We start from the raw sequence: 20,808 nt of genomic DNA, 5'->3' as shown, positions 1-20,808 counted from the left end.
TGCGCGGCTGGATCCCGGCACCGCCAGCCCGGCGAGGATCAGGCCTGATCCTGCCGGATGGGTGCTGAGCACGGCCAGGACGGGGCCTGCAGCAGACGGGGTCCGGCGCAGCCCACCCGCGGCTCGGCCCCCCTGCTCCGGGCCGTCCCGGGGGAGCGGGCGAGCCTCGGCCCCGCGCCCCGCTGGGCGTTGGGACGGGGCTGCCATTGGCTCCGGCGGGGAGCGCTGACCGCCAGCCTCCTCCGAACTATTTCCTGTTGCTGCCGCGTTAATGCTAAACAGACCTTTCCCTCTCTTCCCTCGCTCCAGCCAAAGTGCAGCAGGCTCCCACCGCCGCCGCCGTCCCGGTGAGTACCGGCCCCACGGCTCGGGGCACGGGGACGAAGGGGTCTCGGGGTGGACGTGGCACCCGAGGGGTCCCCGCACCCCATGTCCGCCCCGTGCTGATGGCCACGGCGGGGTGACACCGCTCTGTGCTGTCCCCTGCTCCGGTGTTGTGGCTGCGGATGCGGGGTTTGAGGACAGAAGACTTGCTCTGGGCGCCAGGCTTGGTGCTTGGGGACACCGGGCTTGGGGACACGGGGCGTGGTGCTTGGGGACACCGGGCTTGGGGACATGGGGCTTGGTGCCTCGGGACACAGAGCTCAGAGCTTGGGGACGCGGATCTTGGGGCCTCAGGGCTGAGGGATGCCGGGCTCCGTGCCTGGGGACAAGGCGCTCAGGGACGCACGGTTCAGAGCCGCACGGGGCCATCCATGCTTGGGGACATCGAGCTCGATCCTTGGGGACATGGTGCTTGGTGCTTGGGGACGCAGGGCTCGGTGTTTGGGGCTGGGTGCTCTCAGCTGTGCCTGCGTGTCTGGGGGTGATGCTGCTCCGGTGCCCTTGGGGGGGGGGTCCAAAGCAGCCCCAGATGCATCGACGGAGCGAGCCCAGCGCCTGGCCAGCGCCTGTCCCCTGCTCCCACTGCCTGTCCCCCACCTCACTGCCACCCCGAGCCCACCGCAGCCCCGGACCTGCCTCTCCACGGCTCACGGCCATGGGTGCCCATCGCCAGCAGGGTGCTGAGCCCCCTCATGGCCCAGGTGCTGGTTCTGCGGTGCCCTCGCCAGCAGCCTTGGCACCCAAAGTCCCCAGAGCACGCGGCGGGGCTGAGCACATCCCAGCCGGCCCCATGCAGGGCTCGCAGCCCGGGCCCCTCCTGGGGACACCGCTGGCCTTATTTTGGGGTGTCCCCACCGGCAGGGCCGGCCCAGCCCCGCTGCGTGCCGAGGCCCCGCAGCACTGGCCTGTCCAGGGACGGTTCTGCTGATGTGTCACATTTTCTGCATTTCTTTCCTCATTCCTCCCTCCGTGGAGACGTTTCTGGGAAATGAGCTCTTCCCTCTGCCAGGGCCCGCGTGCTGCATCCCCTCCCGCCCTGCCCAGCCCTGCACCAGCATCACGGGGGGGGGGGGTGCTGGGGGTGGGGGGGGAGGGGGTGGGGGGGGGGGTTGGTGCTCAGCTGTTTGGGGCCCTGGGGGGGTGTCCCCGTCCCTGGGGTGTCCCATGGGGCAGCCGCCTCGCCTCCTCCCCACATTTCCTGTGGGAGCATCGGCGGCTTCTTCCGCTTGCAGCATGGGCCCAGCGCCTGCCCCAGCCCCTCTGTTTGTGCCCCCCCCCCCCCCCCCGTGCTGCTCACCTGAGCGGTGGCCTTTGCACCACAGCCCTGTCCTTGTCCCCGTGCTGCGGGGGCTGGCCCCGCTCCTGGCCCAGGGCCCCACAGCAAACAGCCGGGGCTGGGAGCAGCACCGGGAGAGCTGCGGGGTGGGGGGACACTGCCCCATGCCCCCCCCCAGTGCCACCACAGGGGGAGGAAGCCCTTGGTGCCATGTCCTGGGGCGGAGGGGGTGGAAAGCCTGGCCCGCTGCAGCAGATCCGCTTGGCGCAGCGTCCTGGGGGGGGGGGTTTGGCCGCATCCTGCCCAGCCCCACAGGAAGAGCAGAGGGCAGCGGGAGCGGGACGGCTCCGCTTCGGCAACCACCGGGGCTCGGCCCTGTCCGAACAGCAGCACCGCCGGGCACGAGCCCCCTCCCCTTCCACCCCTCTTTGCTCCACGTGGTCCCCCCCAGACGGTGCCCCAGGTGGGGACAGGGGACTCCAGGAGCCCCCCCGGCTCAGCCCCACATCCCATGTCCCGCAGATGCCCAGCACGTGCTGCCCGCAGGGCCCCTGAGCGCGGCTGGGCGCCGCGATGGAGAGCCGCAAGCAGGACATGGAGCTGCTGAGCAACAGCATGGCCGCATACGCGCACATCCGAGGTGAGGCCACAAAGCCCCCCTGGCTGGGAAACATCCCCAGTGGGGACCCCGGGGCCACCGCCGCCCCGTTGAGGTCTGGGGCAGCCCCTCAGCCCCATCGCCTTCCCTCCCCACAGCCAACCCCGAGAGCTTCGGGCTGTACTTCGTGCTGGGCGTCTGCTTCGGGCTGGTGCTGACCCTGTGCCTGCTGGTGCTGCGCATCTCCTGCCGGCCCCACGCCCGCCCCCTGCGCCGGCCCCGGCCCGGCCCACCCGACCTCAGCGAGGACGACGACGACGAGGACGATGAGGAGGAGGAGGAGGAGGACACCATCGACCGCGCCGCCTCCGAGTCGCTGCTGCCGGTGACCGAGATCCCGCTGGAGAGCCACGGCCCCGGGGACGGCGCGCTGCCCGTCAACGTCTTCGCCTCGGCCGAGGAGCTGGAGCGGGCGCAGCGGCTGGAGGAGCGCGAGCGCATCATCCGCGAGATCTGGCGCAACGGGCAGCCCGACATCCTGGGCACCGGCACCGGCACCCTGGGCCGCGTGCACTACTACTGAGCGCGGCACGGTGCGGCACAGCCGGGGGGCACGGGGGGACCCTCGCCTCCACCCCGGTAACTCGGCCGGTGCCGTGCCGCAAGACCCTGCGGCACTGATGGGGGCTGAGAGTGGCACATGACGTGGTTTGGTGCCGGGACTGGGGAGCACAGTGGGGCCACTGACTGCCCATGGGGTGGAGAACCCTCCCCGGAGCACCTCGGCACCAGCACCCGGTGCCACCAGCACCCCCAGCCTCTCCTCTGCCACCACGAGCAGCCGCTGCGGACACGATGCACTTTGAGCCATTGGTACGACTGCCGGCACAGGCCAGCAGCCCCAGGACCCTGCGGAGACAGGGACAAGGACAAGGACAAGGACAAGGACAAGGACAAGGACGAGGCAGACCCTGCCCCGCTGGCCCCGCCGTCTCTGCGCTGTCCCCGGAGGGACGCCACCCTGCCGGCCGCGGTCGGGCTGTACACCCGTGCGATCTGCGGGGTCCTGTCCTGCCCCACCAACACGGTGCTTTCGTCCCCTGGCTCCCGCTCCCTGTCCGGCCCCCGGCTCTCTGCGTTTCCCTCCCGCCGGCCCCGCTAAATTCCCACTAAATTTAGCCTCCGGCCTTTCCGGCACCGCCCGGCCCCTGCCCCAGCGCCGTGCCGGATGTTTCCCAGCTGGGCTCTGGGGCTGCTCGCGCTCCCCCGGGGCCGCGGCCGCTCCCCGCAGGGCTGGGCCGCATCCTGCCCACGCTGCAGGCACCGTCCCAGCCCCGTGCAGGGGTGCGGGACCGGGTCCCCGCTGCCCCCCTCCCCAGCAGCTTTATAAAAATAGCTCCTTCCCAGGCCCGTCCCCGCGCCGGCAGCAGGGTCCAGATGTTTTCCAGATGTTCTCCAGGCCCCACGCCGGTGGCGCGAGGCCAGAATGTGCCGGGGGGCTGGGAAATGGTGCGGGGGCAGCAGACGGAGGAGGAAGAGGAGGGGGTGCTGCCCCAGCCCCGTGGCACATCCTGGCTCAGCACCCAGGCTGGGGATGAGGCGTGGGGGCTGCAGGGGGCTGCGGGGGGCTGCGGGGTGGGCTCAGCCCACCCCAGCCCGGCCTCTGGGCTCGGCGCAGCCCAGCCCGTGACTCCCGGCACGTCCGCTCCCAGCGCTGGTGCTCGGCCATGGCGCGGCTCAGGCTGCAGCCCGGGACGGTGCAGGGGACCCCTGTGGGACCCCCCGTGTGCCACAGCAGGACCGGCCCAGCCCCTAAATGGGACCCCAGCAGCGCTCCGTACCCAAAATAGTTTATTTTAACCAGTATTTGTAACAAAGCAGGGTCTGCTTCATGGCCTCAGAGGCGCAGCAGGCGGTGCCCAGGTGCAGGGATCGCTCGTGTCCGGATCGGCACAGCCCCAGGCCAGGGCTGGGGGTGCTCCTGGGGCTGGGGATGCTTTGGGGGGTCCCTGCGCACCCCCCCGCAGCCCCCCGCTAGCAGGGCAGCGCCTTCCTCACCCGCTCAATCTCCGCCTGCAGGGACGAGAAGGGAGCAGGAGGGTCAGTGGGGCACTGGGGGTGTGTGGGAGGGGTCCTTGTGTCCCATGGCCATGGGGGTCTCACCTGCAGCGCCTCGCGCTTGGTCCGCTCGTGCTGCAGCTCCAGCCTCACGTCCTCCAGGTCCCTCCTGCGAGGCCGCGGGGGTGGCTCAGGTGGGGCCGTGCCCAGCAGTGAGCTCCCGGGAGACCTCGGGGACCTTTTTAGGGTCGGCCACCCCTCCCCATCGTCCCCGTCCCCACTCACAGGTGCTGGCCTCGCATCAGGTCCACGAGGATGTGCAGAGACCGGACCTCGGCCTTCAGGTCCTCCAGGGCCAGCCGCTGCTCCGGGCCCTGCCCCGCGGCGGGGAGATGGGGGCAGAGCTCGGCGCAGGGCGGCCCCAAGCCCCCCCCGGCCATACTGGGCGGCCGCCGGCCCGGCACCCGGGGGCGCGTGGCCGTGGGGTGGCTCAGCTTGGCCGTGGTCACCTGCAGGGCACTGAAGCCATCGGTGTCTGCGAAAGGGACGGTGTCAGAGCAGGGCATGGCTGCAGCACCCGGTGCTCGCACTACAGCCATGGCCCTACCTGGGTCTCCGGCTCTGCCCCGCTCCATTTCGGCCGAGGTGCCGGGCTGGGGGCTGCTGGGCCTGGGGGTGGCAGGGGGCAGTGAGGTGGCACGGCCGTGGTGTGCCCCCGGGGAGATGCCGAGCATCAGCAGAGCCCTGGTGCCGGGCACGTCACGGCAGCCCCAGAGGCCCCAGCAGGGCCACGTGCAGCTTACTTGCTCGGCAGCCCCAGGGCCGGCTTGGTTTTGGCAGGGACGGGGGGCGCGGGAGCCATCCTCTTGCTGGGGGGCGGCTTGGCCGGCTCCATCCTCACTGGGGAGAGCAGGGGGTGAGCGGCGGGGCCGGGGCCGGCACGGGGAGCGGTGCACGGCCGGGGCAGGAAGCGTTTCCTGCCGGGAGCCCCAGCACCGCGCGGCACGGGGACCTGCCCCAGCATGAGGGTCCTGCCCTGGGCAAGGGGACCTGCCCGTCCCTGTCCCTGTCCCTGTCCCCTTCCCCATCCCCATCCCCATCCCCGTCCCCTCTCCTCCCCGTCGCATCCCCTGCCCAGTTCTCACCCGTGTGCTCCTGCTGGTGGCCAGGCCGGTCCCTCGCTGGCTCAGGCTGCCGTGGGAGCGTGGGGGCTCATCAGGCGCTGGGGAAGGGTCCTGGTTATCGACCCCTCTCCCAGGGACCCTTGGCTGGTGTGGGACAGCCCCCGTCCCCCCTAGGACGCGGTCTCCAGGTGCCACCAAATCCCTGGACCTCCCACGTCCCTAAATCCCGTTCCTGCCAGGGACGGGGGCTCAGCACCACGAGCTGGGCCGAGGCTGGCGGTGAGGAGACATCCGGGGGCAGGATGAGGGTGAGACACCCCCAGGGCACCCCGGGCCCACGACTCTCACCGCCACCGCCCCGAGGTCTGCCGGGACCGGCAGTGATGCTCAGTGGGACCCGAGCAGCCCCACGGCAGGCCCTGCCCCACCGCCCGGGCACCACATGCCCAGAGCCCCCTGTGCCAGTCCGGGGGCAGCCCCAGCCCCCCCAGCCCCCCCCCCCAGCCCCGCACCCAGCCTCGCACCCAGCCCCGCTCCTGGCGTCGCTGCGGTCGGCGCTTCCTCTGCACGCCGCAGACCTGCGCCTCCCCCAGGGCACCGGCACGGGCAGGATGCCGGCCCCACCGCCACCACCTACGGGGCGGCAGCACCCCCCCTGCACCGAGCCCGGGGTGGACATGGGGTGCCAGGCCACCAGCACGTGCCTATGGGCCGTCCTGTCCCCATCACAGGCCAGTAGCTCTGGGGCCACCGGGTCCCCGCCACCACCAGCGCGTCGCTTGGCTCTGCGGCCTCGTGGGCAGGAAAACCGCCCAAGGGCTTTGCCCATCCCAAGGTCACTGCAGCCACAAGCCACGTGCGGGGCCACGGGGACAGGGACGAGGGCGCCCAGCCCCGACGGCACGGGAGATGCTCTCCAGGCCCCGGGCACCGTCGCTCCCAGCAGCGCGGGGCTGGCGGTGCCCGAAGCTGCCGCTGGGATGGACGCAGAGCCGCGGTTACCCCATCCTACCTGCCGGCACGGGGCTGCCCCCCAGGCCGTGATGCTCAGCGCCGTGCCAGGCTCCCCCCGGCCGCCCCAGCCCCACGCCGCGCACGTGACGCTGGAGGAAATCGGCTCCGCGCGGGGAAGGAAGTCAAAGTGCTGAGCACCGCGGTGCTGGTCCATGCCACATCCCTGACACCCCATGGGGGCTCCTCCTGCCCCACGGCACAACCAGCCCCGCTGCTGCCACCCACCTGGCACCCTCCGTGGGGCTCGGAGGTGCCCAGGGCCCAGAAGCTGCCGTGGCCAGGCTCACGGGACACTGTCCCAGGCCGGCATCGCCTCACCTTGCAGGGGACCCGGACGACATCTCCCCTCCACAGCAGCAGCTCCAGGGTGTAGTTGAACAGCTCCTGGCAGAGCTGTGGCTCCAGGAAGGGCAGGAGGGGGCTCACTGGGATGCTGCAGCCCCCAGCCCCTCCCCAGCTCCCTGCACCCCCAGCAGTCCCCAGCTCCAGGGGCAGGAGGGCTGCTGGGTGCTGTGTCACTGCCTGCGGCTCTTCCTGCAGGAGAAAACCCGCTGGGGTGCAAGGGACCCTGCTCCCCCTGCCCCAAATGGGGACGGGGGCCAGCCCAGGCAGCACCAAGCCATTTCAAAAACCCCTAAGCTCCAGCATGGAGTCCCCCACCCACCTTCGCCTGTGCCACCGGGAAGGGCTTGGGCAGCTGCTTCCCAGCGCAGTGAGCTCGGCGTTGGGGTGCGGCAGGGACAGGGGCCCCAGGGCTGCAGCCGTGCGATGGGGTCCCCTGGTGGGAGCTGCTCAGCAGGGCCCCGCTCACACCCCTGGTGCAGGGGGGTGGCCTTGGGGGGCCTAAAGTGGCCGGGTGGCTTTGTGCTGGGGGCCGGGGAGCAGCAAGCAGCAGGCTGGTGTAAGGTGGCCACGGAGAGAGGTCAGGAAACCGCCGCGCGGAAAGAGTCGGGGAGAGGAAGGGAGCAGGAGGTAAAACCACGGGGCTGTCCTGCCCTGGCCCCGGTGCTGCTGGGGAAGCTGAGGCAGGCACCGATTACGTTTTAGGCTCCAAAGAGGCAGGAGTAACCCTGTGGGCTCCCCTAGTGCTTCCCAGCAGCGCTGGAGGCCAGCAGCAAGCTTTGGTACAACAAAACCTCTGCACCCGCCTCCGGGCCCTGCAGCGGGGCGAGCTCAGCCCTGCCCCGACCCATGGGACTCATCCTCCCTCCCCGGCCTCCCCCAGGGCGTCTGCACTCAGGCCGGGCAGGACAGACCCAGGTTTGTGCAGGGGGCTGGCAGCAGGGAGCAGGGCCGGAGCGCAAGGAGCCCAGGAGGCAGCGGCGCTGGGTCAGCACCCGCCCGGTGCAGGCGTGTTGGGGTGAGGCGAGCAAGGGGCACCCGGTCACTTTTTGGGTGCTGACGTGCAGGCACCGCTTTGGTCTCCCTCCTGCCCTTGCTGCTGGACACTCGCTGTCCCTGGGGGCAATTCGCCGCCTCCCCTGGGAGCTGCTGCCCAGGAGCAGGAGGGATTTTGCCCCAAGCCTCCCACCACCGCCGTCCTGCAAGCACGGGCTGGGGAACGCACGTTTGGGTCAGCGCAGGGCTGGGGCTCCGGCCGCGGGGCCGGTTTATCTGACGAGCAGGAGGAACCAACCCCCCTGTCACTGCAGACAGGAGGATTTGTCACCCGGCCGTGCCTCCTTGCCCAGCAGGGAGCACGCGAGCGGCCAGCAGCAACCTGCCTGCCCCTACCTGAGCTGCCTGCGCCAGCTGTGGGCGACCCGGTCCCGCTGCAGACCCGGGAGCAGGATGAGGGCAGGAGGCTCCGTGCACCCCAACAGCCGCTCGACGCCTCGCGGCTCTCCCTGTCACTTCAGCATGGAGGGGGAAGTGAAAGCTAAACCACAGAGGGGCCAAAACCCACAAACCGCGAGCGCACGAGGCTCGTGGTCTGGAGTCCCGCTGCAGAGCGCAACGGCCGGAAAGGGGCAGCAGGGCCGAGGGCTCCCCGCTGGTCCCGGCCCCACCAGCTGAATATTCCTTTAAAATCCATTTGAATTGGTAATGCTGAACGAAGGTAAAAGGAGAGGCTTGTTTGCAGCTGGCCCAAGGACCAGCACCAAGGGGGACGTGTGGTCTCGCCCCTGGGTTTGCCCGTTCAGGCTGAAGGAGCAGTGAACACAGGGCAGCTTTTGTCCGAGTTGGCACGAGGGCTCGATTCCAAGCACGGAGGGAAACACGAACCATTAACCCACACCCCTCTAAACCCCACACGCTAGGAACGCCCCTCCGCATTGCAGGCATAGCCCTAGACTCACCCCAGACCCCCTAACCAGCACCCCACCCCGCACATCTTGCCCAAGGAGTGCAGCGAGCCGTTACCTTCCTTTGAAGTGGCAGCAATAGAAAGACTTGCACCGAACGGCACAGCAAATGCAACGACTGATTTCATAAATTAGCAGTTGCCAAGCTTTCAGGGTTTGTGCTGGCGTGCACATCCTGAGATGGATGTTGGATGGGCAGACAAGATTCCACCGAGGAAAGAAGGGGGAGAAGGGCGGAGCACAGAGCACCCCCACTGCTCTGCAGGGCTGAGGGGCTTCAGCCCCTGCCCTCATGGCACAGGGAAAGCCCTCGGGCCCCAAGCAACAAGCAGAGCACAGCAGGAAGGCAGCAGCTTTGCCTCAGCCTCCAGAGCCTTGGCCAGGGCTGAGCTGCTCGTTCCGCTGCTCCCAAGGGACAACTAACACAGGTTCAGGCACACACACAAATTAGCTTTTAGCTACTAACTTAAAAAGCAGGTCAGGCTGATGGCACAAAACACCCACGCGCCGGGTTCCTGCACCTACCAGGATCACAGCTAGCGCCAGAAGCTGGAGTAAGAAAAGTGGCCGCCATCCCATGCGCTGCCCTGACAGCTCCTGCAGGAACAACTCCAGGGATCCTCTCCTGCCCTCAGCTGTGTTGCAACGAGATTTTCCACTTGCTTCCACGTGCAAAGTTCCCGAGCTGGAGAGCCGTATAAAACAGGAACCTCGAGCGTTAGGCCAGGAGAGTAACTGCTTGCAACTGCTGCTTTTCAACAGTGGGGGCAGCCCCACAGGCCCCAGCCTGAGCTTCCTCTTTCATTACTGCTGTTCATTACTGCTGCCTAGGCTAGTTTCTCCTCTGGGACCATGTTTTAAAGCTGCTCTTCCCAGCAACTCTTCTGCAGCTCCACCCTGAGGCTGGCCAAAGCCCTTTGGTTCTTTCGGCTCCACCAGTTCATTCAGAAGGCAAATGGCTGGTGACAGAGGGAGCCCCGGACTCAGACCACAAAACAAAGCAGAGTTACACCTACTACTCATTTTATTGTATTTTATTTGCATAAACAAACTTGAGGGGGTTGCTAAACAGGAACTGTTCAAGTCAAAACAAACCAAACTCTAGTTGGTGTGTGGGGAGGGATGAGCACAGCAATCCTGGGGGAGGGAAGGCAGAGGTGGTGAGGACAGGGAGAGCGGTGTCTTTACAGCACGTGCACACTCAGCGTCGGTGCGTGGACATGCCTCTCCTGCTACCAAGGCTCACTGACTCAGCCACAACTATCTGCAAACTTCTTCAGAGTACTTCTTTTTTTTTTGTTTAAAGTAGAAGGTAAAAAGAAATGCATCATAACGGCCATCCTTAGCCAGCACAGGAGGGGTTTGCCTTTTGTTTTTATAAAAAGATTAATAAAAAATATTGAAAAATTCTCATCTTTCCTTTTATATTTTTTTTTTTAACCTAGTAGAATTCTGAAGTTTCTTAGAAAACTATGTTACCTTGGAAAGAGCACTCGAGTTCACAACCAGCTGCAAAGAGGATACACAAAATGCCTACAAGCAGTTTGGGGCTCCAGCACACACCAGGCCTAACGCTGTACACAAACAGTGATGAAAAGTAGGGTGTAATTTTTTTTTTTTAAACCATGCTAATTTCGTTAACTTTCAACATAAAAGGAAAACGATTGTTTTTAAAAGGCCCTAAAACAACTGTTACATAAAAAATGTTTTTAAAAAAACCATAGCAGTTTGGTCCCAACAAGTTAACATTTAGATGTTTATTCACATGCTTCATTGTTTCTTATTTATAAGAACCAAAAATAGTTTCCAAAAATTATCATTTAATTGATGTTACTACATACGTAAAGGCCTAAAATAAGTAAGTATGAATTTAAAAAATTGAATACACAGTAGGGGAGAAAAATTTGAACTGGCGAGTTAATCCCGACCTTTGCTATTTCAAATTATAAAAGAGAAACAAAAAGTGTCAAGACTACTGGGTTAAGATGGGCACAAACTGAAATCCACATCGCCTTCAAAGCCTGTTACCAAAAAAAAAATTTAACCGACCATTCAATAAGGTCACAGACAAGAGAGAAAATCTAGGATCTCACCCAGTACTTGACCTTATTCAGTCCAGAAGGTAAGTCTTTGGGAAGGTATACTCCATGAGCGGATCCAAGCATATATGATTTATCAGTTCTAGTCCACACTTAGGGAGGCTGAACTCTGAAAATGCAGTTAACTTCGGGATATTTCCGAGCTCCTCTCTGGGGCTCTGCTCAGCTCTTCAGGATCGCCCTGACAATCTCCATCACTAGCATGCTGAACCCCTCCACTCCTGCCAGGGCTCCCTGGAAACATGCAGACTGCGGCTACTCAGTTGTTGACTGTAAGTTGTCCTTTTCCTCTCTGTTTTCTGTTCCGCTTTCGTCATCCTCGATTTCTCCTTCTTCGCCGCTGAATTTGTCGTGAGCCCACTTGGGGCTGGTGCTCGACTTCCTGAACATGAAGCGACCTCGTCCTCGGGGGAAAGCACCCCGACCACGGCCTCTGTTCACCCACTTCTCCGCACCTTCGCCCTCCCGGTCATCGTGCTGCACGGGGAGAAGGCAATGACATAAGCTGAAACAGGCTGGCTGCTCTCGGTGTGAGAGGAGCAGGAAAACACTGCCTGGTGATATCAGCCCTGCAGCACCAACCAGATTTATGCCACAGTGAATACTGCCCTCTAAACACAAGTACTGGCTTGTTTGGGGGAAGAAAACAGCAGATGAAGGCAGGAATGCACAAGTGCCACACGGGCTCTCTTTGTGCATGGCAACCCATCGCTGCAATTTGTACAGGCTGCTATGAACCACGCTGCTGGGCTCAAACCGATCCATTTCTGTATGTAAAATGCAGGCTAGAGACTGGACACCAAAACAAATTACAATTCTACCTTCAACAAGATCAGAAAAAGCGAAGTAAGGTAAAATCAAGGCTTTCTTGTTTGAGCTGCAAGACTGAAACACAGCGTTATTTAATGAAAAGCCTCAGGTACCCCAAATCAGGAAGAGGAAAAAAAAAGTCTGTGTGTGTTTAAACTTTCCCTTCTTCAAAGAAGGGTCATTCAGACAGGTTTCTCCCAGATAAATGCCTGTTAGTACGGCAGACTTATCAGAAGTAAAAAGGAACGGTGCTAACCCATCCAGAAGCTGAACTCTGAACGGGGATGGAAGAACCAAGAAGTGTAGGCCATCTGCAACACAGTCTAACAGATTTAAGCTGCTTTTTCTGCACTACCGTGAAACACGGGGTCTTTAACCAGCCTTCAGGATTTCATTTCACATAATGGCCAACCATTCTCAAATGAACAGTAACAAACTCAAGACGAGCCGTAAGCTTCTGGTGAGGAAGCAGCACATGAAGCCGTAAGCTGGCAGATTAGAAATGTTTAAGACCAGATACCTGGTGGATTTATACATGTTTTAGTACTTCAGACACATACCAAGTAGTACTTCTTGCTCTTCGGTGTGTACTCTGGATCCCACTCCTCATCTCTGTTTCTCTTCTGGAAGTCATTGTTGCCACCACTGTTGCTGTTATTGTTTCCTGAAAAGTTGCCTCTGCCCCATCCTCTCCCCCTTGCTCTGAACTGCTGTAACGGCAAAACACGGAAGAAAAATAAAAAGGTTGTGGTGGCAGTGCCCCCCAGCTCCCTGCTGACTTCAGGGGCACCAAGCTGTAAGACTCAAATGTAACCAAGGCACAAAATTTGCAAACAACAGGCAGGGTTATGACCAGATGAGTCATTTTGGTAGCCTAACCCAAACCGACTGATGCACATTATGCTGCCCATCAGGGCTGCTCAGCAATTACTAATGAGCAAAAGCTTCCAGGCTTGATTCTGCTCCATGCAGCTTGAGTTCAACCGCCCAGGCTATGTTGTGAACACCCTGGTTAGTGCTTGAGATACGGAGTGATCACGTTCTGGCTCATCATCCACAGCCAGACCACACCTTTGGGGCTTCTCCTTTACCGTATGCTTTAACTGTGGAAGAACAATAAACAGTAGGTGCTTCTTGACTGCTTTAGCAATTGATACTCGGGGTGGGATACTTACAAAGGTCCCTCTAGCTCTTCCTCTCTCATTTGGACCTGTGAATTCTTTAGTCCCCAGCCGGGACTTGTCAAAGCCTGTGGAGCTTTCCTCTCTCTCCTCAGTCTCCTCTGGATATTCCTCTGCTTTGACTGAATGAGAGGACCGTGATGATGATGAGCTGGATCTGGATCTCTCACGCACCCTTCGGTGTTTCCTGTTTCAGTGATAGGAAATTAAGGTCAGGGGGACATCAACAGGCTTCATAACTTAGAAGTAACCTGCTTGCTACAGAATTATTTACCACTCCCCCATCAATGCAATGGTTTCATTCTCCTACTATGGAAAAGAAAAGCCATATTAACAACTTAAAATCGGCTACAACATGCACATCTAACACAGGTCCCAAGTCTTCTCTGGCACAACCTTGCTGCTTTTAAGGTGTTTATACCACCGACTATAAGATAAGCATGAATTTGAGACCAGTACTATTCCCTTCTCCTCTAGGTCTCCTTTCTAGGAAAGAAGGCACTCACAGATACAATTTTAGTCAAATGGAAAAAAATTACACTAATAGAAAAGGATTAAAATTAAAGAAAAGTCATTTAAACATTGCTGTTTTCTGTAACTGGAACAAGAAGAAAAAGTGACTCACCCATTCTGACATACGAAGCCTTCTCATTTACCTTTAACAGTTATTTAGCGTTTCAGACAGATATAACGGTATCGAGAAGACACGCAGAGGAATAATTCACGCCACTGCAGCAGTTATGTCAACAGGCGTACAACTATATATACGTGATGTTGTCTCCAACTTTAATAGCAGAAATATGAAATGCAGAAGGAAATGGCTATTAGGTTTCCTACATACTTTTTCTTTGAGCCTTTGTGAGATTTCTCCGTTTTCTCAGTTGATCTTTCCCTTGAGTGACTTGAATCTCTCGAGTCCACTGATTCTCTGGATTTATCGCGTTTAAGATCTCTTTCCTTATGTTTTTTACGGCGTTCGATATCAAGGCGCAGGTCAACAGGGTCGTCCTTATATTTCCCTTCAGCCTACAAGTGCAGGGAAGGGGAGAGTTTAACACAAAGATTTACAGCGCACTACTTCAGCACCATTACTTTGCTACTGACTGCACAGACTTCTGGAGAACAGGAATTTATCTGAATGCTAATCAATACTTAATCCATTTTAAGATGTAAAATAATGCACAGATTTCAATTTTCCTACATCAAGAGCACTGTTTTTAACCTTTAATTTCTTTTAAACAGCATTAGCACAGCCTGGTAATAGGTAGGAAGAAATACAGAGGCTGACACTTATTGTATACACCACAGCCAGTGAGGTGAGAACAACTTGGAAATCTAATCCATCTGATTGTGTGTCAGGCATTTTTGGCACGCTGCAGTTCTAGCAGCCATTTATCACCGAACAGCAGCACGCTCACTACCCTGCTGACGTATCATCTAGCAGCATGGAAGGAATTTTTAATCACCAGGTCTGAAAACTTGAGAAGCAAAAGGTGTCTCCAAGTGGCAAACAGCTAAGACAGCGATTGCTAATCAAAGAGTTAAGAGACAGAGGCCACCAAAATGCAGTGATCAAGGTTCTTTGGAGGAATATCAGCATCCCACTGATCTTTAACACATCTGTCAAGAAGATCTGCTCTGTGGCAGGTATCACCTACAGCACTGCTTGCCCCTCGACCAGAAGGCACCACGTGAAAGATGCCAAGAAGTCACCGCAGATGGCACGTGTTTCTCCACATAAGCCTAGCAAATCTACTAATGCCAACTACCTGGCATTCACAAAGAAAAAAAAGCTGAAAAAAACCACAAAACTAGATTTTTACTTTTAAATAGCTAACTAAAATAAAAATCTACTCATGCTTGAGTTCCATTGAAATTGCTGCTTAAATGATTTTCTCTAGAAAATGTCAAGTTGTGTTACTGTGTATATTTTAAGACCCATGACTCTTCGATGAACTTCTGCTCTGACTGCACACACGAGCAGCAAATTGACAGTGGCTGTGGTTTTGACAAACATTTAACAGCGGTTCTTTAGTGGGAAGCCTGTGCACAATGCTGCTAGCAACATACAGCCTCCACTGTTGCGTCCAGAGATTGCTACTTCATTTACACATTTACACTTCATTTACTTATCTTGGGAACTGTATTACTTGATATGCAACATAAATCAGATTAATCGTCTTGAATTAAATACAAAAGGATTAGTAATTCTCTAGCTATTAAATTTTTTACTTACATGAGTTTCTAAACACTTTTTTGTTTAAATAAAAATGTCAAATAACGCAGGAGTGGGAGCAGACGTTTTGTTTTGTTTTTGGTTTTTTTTGCTCTTCTACTTTCCCCAGGCAAAGAGCTTTAATTTCTACTCTGAGAATAAAACTGCTCCCAACACGATGGATGACAGATAAGTGACAAAATCAGCAGCAGCTCCCTTATGTGGTACAGCAAACACCTATTTGGGTTTGTGAGGGCACGTCTGTTTCACGGAAGGCTGGCGAGCTGTTTGGAAACCACGTTTATAATACACTCTGCCAAGCTGATGCTCAGAGTTCAGGCCCATCAAATCCATCTCACCATCGTCCATGTCAAGCCACAAGTGTGTTTGGAAAAAATCGAAAACAAATATGAAACAAGTAAGGTTTCAGCAGGACTGTTTAAAATCTCTTCAACGTTCAACGTAAATATGTATGAAGGTGAATAAACAAAGTTTAAAATCCCAAACATTAAGTTAAGCCACTTTAATGATCGTTTACAGTACGTGCGATGGCTTAACATTGATCTACTCAGAAAAGCTAGCACACTAAATTCCAAATGGTCTGGATCTACTCAAACAGGTGCTGAATGTTAAAGTAACAGCAATCAACAGAAATGGTACAGTAAGTTGTTAGAACAAAATTTATAATCTGCTTAATAGTGTATCTTGTTTAGATAAGTATTTAGTTTTACTTTCCTCTTTTTGACATGCATGTCTTTTTGAAAACATGGTTGGAAATATCGCATGTATACAATTGATTTAATAATACTTACAAGCAGAAAAATATCACAAAAAGTCTCTTCTCTCATCATGGGCACTTGTTCCAAAAATCCTCTCTTTTTTCTCAAGCTCACCTCAATTGACTTTGGGGTCATTTACCATAGTCTAACCACTTCACAAAGGTTGTTGATACATTTTTAATAAAAATTAACCCTTTGTAGTTCATTTTTAGAATTATGCCCATCCTTAAAAGAAAAACACAAACTTAAGTAGAGAGTAATTTAAACAAAAACATCACTGTTAAGTTCATGCCCAATGCACTCATTTTGTTGAATTAAACTAATCAGAGTAACAGTTCACCTTGAAGCCAGGATCTCTGGAGCTTTTCGTTTCCTCTTGAGAGAATCCATGTTTTCTAAAAGTACTGGGAGAAATATCTATCCTCCTAAAAGAAAGATAAGAGTCATCTTACAAACAAGATTAAGTTTTTACATCAAATGTCACTTAAAAGCAGACTGTCCAATGTTTCCAAATCTATTTAAAACTCCTCATTTTTTCCGTTTTTGCTGAAGCTACTTTACAGCAACTTAAGGTTCACGAATAGGTCTGTTGATGTCAAGCTATTTTTCAATAAATAACTGTCCAAGCACTCTTTCAGCTGTAGACAAAAGGACTGAGAAAAATATAAGGAAGAATGCAACATGGTAAAACATAAATGCAAGTCTTTTTAAAACCAGAACTTTATAACATTATGAAAATGCCTATAAACGATACACGATCAAACTTTTTTTTAAAAAAAAAGTTTTCATATTCCCATATGCTTACCCAGTAACACTAGCAAGCTGCTGAAGTCCATCTAAAAGATATTAAGTCTAAAATGTAAGGAATTCAAACGATAGACTAAGACATCCCCTCTCCTCTTCCACCAAGACATCACTTCTGTCCTTCAAGGATTTACTCACTAACTTCCTTTGTCTTGTCAAAGGCTGGGTAGGAGACTAGACACAACTCTAACACGCAAGCCATACTGCACGACTTTCTTAACTAGGTACAGATCCACCCATTCTCTCCTATTCTTGAATTACTCCAGAATGACTCCAGTTTAAGAGAAGGAAACATGAAATCCCCCCGCAATGCCACCAACCTGTGAATTTCAGGGCTCTTTTTGTTTTTAGCTGCATCTTGTTCCATTCCTTTCTTTAGGTATTTGGTAAAGCGTTCATTCAGTGTCATTCCTGACGATCCAAAGTGATGCTCTGTGGGGTGGTTGAGCAAACGTCACAATATTAATACCATTTTTGTAAACAGAAAGAGCACATCAGTCCCACAGCTTGGTCAAATTCAGTTGCAGGACACATGAAGCACACACATGAGCAACTCTACACTGCTGACAAATTTCAATTTCACTCTTGAAATTAACAATTCACTCAGGTAACTTACTCTTGAAATTAATGGCATGTGACCACACTTTACAGACATGATTTAGGTAAATATAAACAAATCAACAGAATATACAAATTCTAAATCACAGTCTCCCTGAATATTGTTCAGGTAAAAGTGAGAACACCTCTTCTGCCTTTCCAGAAGAATTTTTTTTAATGTAAATGGCGAGGTGGGTGTGCAGGCAACTGGTACTTGCAAGGCTGTCTCTGGATAAAGCTAGACTTTTAGGCTGTTCAATGAAACAGAGCTCAAAACTGGCGAATGTAGAAAGTTATCAGGATGGTTTGGGGTGTTGGAGTAGGTGATGTACGAGCAGAGTGGAAGTGGTGTCTCTCTCTTTTCTTCAAAATTCAACTGGACACAACACAATGCAACCTGATCCAACCTGCATGCTAGCTCTGCTTTGAGCAGGAGGCTGAGCTAGGCTCCAGGAATCACCTCCAACTAAATAATTCCACGACTACATGATCATCAGCTGCTATCCTCATCTGTTGCATATCTGCTGGAGAACAGCTCTCTGAGCATTAACTAGAGTACATGAAAATCACTTGTCTGGGCAAGGAGGGGGGGAATGAACCTTCATCTGAGGATACAGGGACTTTGACCCACCTCTTACGTGATGGACTATAGTCACTATGTGTTGAGCAAACAGTTCAGAAGGACTTCGTTGAGACTGAGCAGACTGAATATGATGAAAAATAGAACGAAATTCTTGCTCTTTTTTGTTGCTATGCACAAGGTCACGACACAGCTTGCGTTCCTGAGCCAGTATGCCACTTGGACTAGAGAAAACAGACGACATGAAGTAGAACAAGGGAAGCAGTTTGTTTCAGAAGATCAAAGTAGAAGAATTTTTATATAATACTATGAAGTAATGTAATAACATTAAATTGCACAAGCTAATTGCTTATTTAAATATCTTTAAAATACACTAATCTAAGTTACTGTACTAATTCAGATCACTTGTTGCTCTGTACTTGGAGGGCTGCAGAGATATTAAACCCTGACAGCTATGAAACACAAGCTCATTCCCACCCCACTAGCTAGCTATAATCCTCTGCTACTGTTCCTAAATTCGAGATTAACCTCTAACATCCCACATGGTATATTAACATTTACTGGCTACTGCTGTACAAACGTGCTTTCTGGAGCAACTTTTTATTGCCTTAAGATTTCTTGAAACAATGCCTAAGTGGCTGTCAGAGCTTCCTAGAGTTTCAGTAATGCTACGTTAAGAATAAGCGTAAATGCTCTCCACAAGAAATGTCATTTAAGCAGCACTGTAGTTTTACTGTATCACAAACTTCTAGAAGCAAGAAGTCACCAAGTACTTGACTCTTTCCAGAGGCTGGTGCAGCATGAAAACTGATGTAGAAACATTTACAATCTGAAATGAATCTAGTTGGAAAAAAAACGAGAAGTTTTTTAACCTCTGTGCTACACATTATCTGCAAACTGGCAACCCCTCCAACCTCCTGCCACACAAAGGGATCCCATAAGTGTTCTAAGGCCAGAAAAAATTTCATCTCTAACACTGAAAAAATAGAAATTGTGATACGGTATTACGTAGCCTTCCTCAGATCTGAGGAACGTAAGATCTCAAGAAGACAAACAGGCAGCCAAAATTACTATTTAACCTGCCCAAAACTATAGCAAATACACACCGTGCAAGATCTTCGTCAAAGGAATCCATTCGAATATTGACCTGGGCCTCACGAGTAATGGAAAAGGAGGATTTGCCAGGAGCTAGCCCATCTCCTTTCGTTGCTGGCTTTTCCTTTACCTCTGAAGTCTTCCTTGGTGGTGGGGAAGAACTTTTTTCCTGGCTTGTTTTGTAAGTGGTCACTCTAAAATTCTTTTCAGGAACAAAGCCCCTGTGACCTGATTCAGCTCTCTTGGATGCTGGCCTCTCTTCTTTTTTTGATCTTTCAGAATAGCTTTCCTCCTCTGCTTCATCAGATTTCCTTTGCTTCTCCTTTCCAGGTGGCAAGAACACCACGCCTTCCCATTTTCCTTGCCTCTCCTCTTCCTGACTTTTACTTGATGTCGCTACCACTTTAGACATAAATTTGGGCTCATCATCAAACTCCGAATCTTTTCGGCCCTTTGCCTTATCCTTCTTTTCCTGCTCATCCGTTTCCTCTTTGCCATAGTGACTTTCCTTGTGGAACTCTGGTGCCTTTAGCTTGTCAAAGTCATCCCGGAACTTGTAGCGCTTGGGCGACTGACTGCCACGGTATCCCTTCTCAGAGTCTGCTTTGGATGCATAGGAATCAGATTTTGCCTTTCCATCTGTTGATCCCAACTCAGAGAAATTCCCTTTTTCTTTAGGTTTTTCCTTTTCAACATTTGTTACTTTCTGCTCTTTGTCTTTCCCATTCTCAGTCTTCTGCTCTTCCAGATACCTGTTCACAGAAGAGACATTACAACAGTTCTCTTAGTAAAAATCAAAGAGGTTAATACTTCAGTAGAAAGCAGTCAAATCTTAGAGAACACAGATATGCATGTACAAAAGATTGTCTCTAGGCCCTAAATAACTAAAATGTAACGCAGATTTCTCGGCCTGGATTTTAGACTTTTACTTCTCAATAAATTCAATAAATGTAGAAGAAAATGGATATGCATAACTGATGAAATGAGGCTTAAAAGCAAGTAAAAAACACACTTACCCACAGATTCATTTTAAGGAAAATAGTAGCATCTTACCCAATCAGTTTATTTACTTACAAACCTGCTTCAGGAGAACAACACATCAAAACTTTCAAACTGGGCTGTTCTGCTTTAAACAACACACTGGAAATAAAAGCCTCAAAAGCTACTTCAAATTTTGGATGCAAGTTTCATAGGTAAGCTAAATATTTCATGACAGACTGTAAATACAAATAAAAAGCAAAAAGGTTAACAGTGAGGAATTTTGCTGGGAGAAGACAAAACATTTAGTAAGAACAACAATTTATCATAAGCTAGTTTCAAGCATCAGAACTAGGTTTTAAAGCAACCATTAAGCAAAACCCTAGCTTTAGGGAGAAAGCAGTAATGCTCAAGGACGTTAATTCAATGCTCTGAAAAGCCCAAACCAGAGTTTTGTGGCTTTTTTTTTTCCTTTTTAAAGTTCATACATCCTTGATATAGGATAGTCCGAAATAACTTTAAAAAGAATAAACTTAAAGCACCTGTGAATGCTGCCATATCTTTTAAAAGAAAGCACCACCTTAAGGCAGAAATCACAGTGGACTAACCCAGCAAACACAGACGTGGTAAATCGAGTCCTTCCCTATAGAAGGTTGTGTCTTAATCAGTGATGACTTCGGTGCTTGCCTCTTAATTTCCGTGATGACTTCGGTGTTCATCATACCACCCACATACACAGGCACAAGCTTCAGAACTACAACTGCCCTCGGCTGCTTGCAGCAGGCCATGCAGCAAGATTTACATTAGATATTAAAATTAGATTAGATTATAAAATCAAAGTAATTGAAGAATACACTACTTAAAAAATCTTTAACCGAAAAGTAAATTACTTAAAAATGCATGCTGTTAG

General features: G+C 53.8%; 3 protein-coding genes across 16 annotated transcripts in view; 1 reads left to right on the top strand and 2 right to left on the bottom strand.

The window, feature by feature from the left end:
* Positions 1–193: 193 nt before the first annotated feature.
* EVA1B (eva-1 homolog B) lies at positions 194–3,362 on the top strand. The gene is made up of 3 exons (XM_080567430.1): positions 194–347; positions 2,183–2,300; positions 2,417–3,362. Exons 2-3 carry the CDS (start codon positions 2,234–2,236, stop codon positions 2,839–2,841), a joined length of 492 nt encoding a protein of 163 aa, XP_080423556.1. The 5' UTR covers positions 194–347; positions 2,183–2,233; the 3' UTR covers positions 2,842–3,362.
* Positions 3,363–4,091: 729 nt separating this feature from the next.
* LOC308182548 (uncharacterized protein) lies at positions 4,092–9,621 on the bottom strand. 8 transcript variants are annotated; one of them, XM_080567392.1, is made up of 7 exons: positions 8,189–9,621; positions 6,773–6,988; positions 5,462–5,507; positions 5,120–5,216; positions 4,602–4,985; positions 4,422–4,485; positions 4,092–4,331 (listed from the first exon to the last, which is right to left on the bottom strand). In XM_080567392.1, exons 1-7 carry the CDS (start codon positions 8,738–8,740, stop codon positions 4,293–4,295), a joined length of 1,398 nt encoding a protein of 465 aa, XP_080423518.1. In that variant the 5' UTR covers positions 8,741–9,621; the 3' UTR covers positions 4,092–4,292. The 8 variants fall into 8 exon arrangements, 6 of the variants coding, with proteins under 6 accessions (XP_080423518.1, XP_080423517.1, XP_080423516.1 ...); XM_080567391.1 differs by having other exon boundaries at positions 4,092–4,485; positions 4,602–4,851; positions 4,924–4,985; XM_080567390.1 differs by having other exon boundaries at positions 4,092–4,485.
* A 145-nt stretch (positions 9,622–9,766) lies between these two features.
* Positions 9,767–20,808, bottom strand: part of THRAP3 (thyroid hormone receptor associated protein 3) — a 34,176-nt gene continuing 23,134 nt past the window's right edge. For 3 of the 7 annotated variants that reach the window (XM_080567365.1, XM_080567364.1, XM_080567366.1), the window contains 8 exons: positions 18,932–19,672; positions 17,877–18,049; positions 16,969–17,080; positions 16,185–16,269; positions 13,692–13,876; positions 12,845–13,037; positions 12,230–12,379; positions 9,767–11,336 (listed from right to left, as the gene is read on the bottom strand). In XM_080567365.1, coding sequence (XP_080423491.1) covers positions 11,115–11,336; positions 12,230–12,379; positions 12,845–13,037; positions 13,692–13,876; positions 16,185–16,269; positions 16,969–17,080; positions 17,877–18,049; positions 18,932–19,672 — 1,861 coding nt within the window. In that variant the 3' untranslated portion in view covers positions 9,767–11,114. Of the gene's footprint in view, positions 11,337–12,229; positions 12,380–12,844; positions 13,038–13,475; positions 13,877–16,184; positions 16,270–16,968; positions 17,081–17,876; positions 18,050–18,931; positions 19,673–20,808 lie in introns of all 7 variants that reach the window. The other 4 variants (XR_013941856.1, XR_013941857.1, XM_080567368.1 and 1 more) reach the window with 2 other exon arrangements.

The sequence above is a fragment of the Anser brachyrhynchus genome (genome assembly GCF_964034855.1).
Source record: "Anser brachyrhynchus genome assembly, chromosome: 24".
Lineage (NCBI taxonomy): Eukaryota > Metazoa > Chordata > Aves > Anseriformes > Anatidae > Anser > Anser brachyrhynchus.
This window is presented reverse-complemented; position numbering and strand designations above follow the sequence as displayed.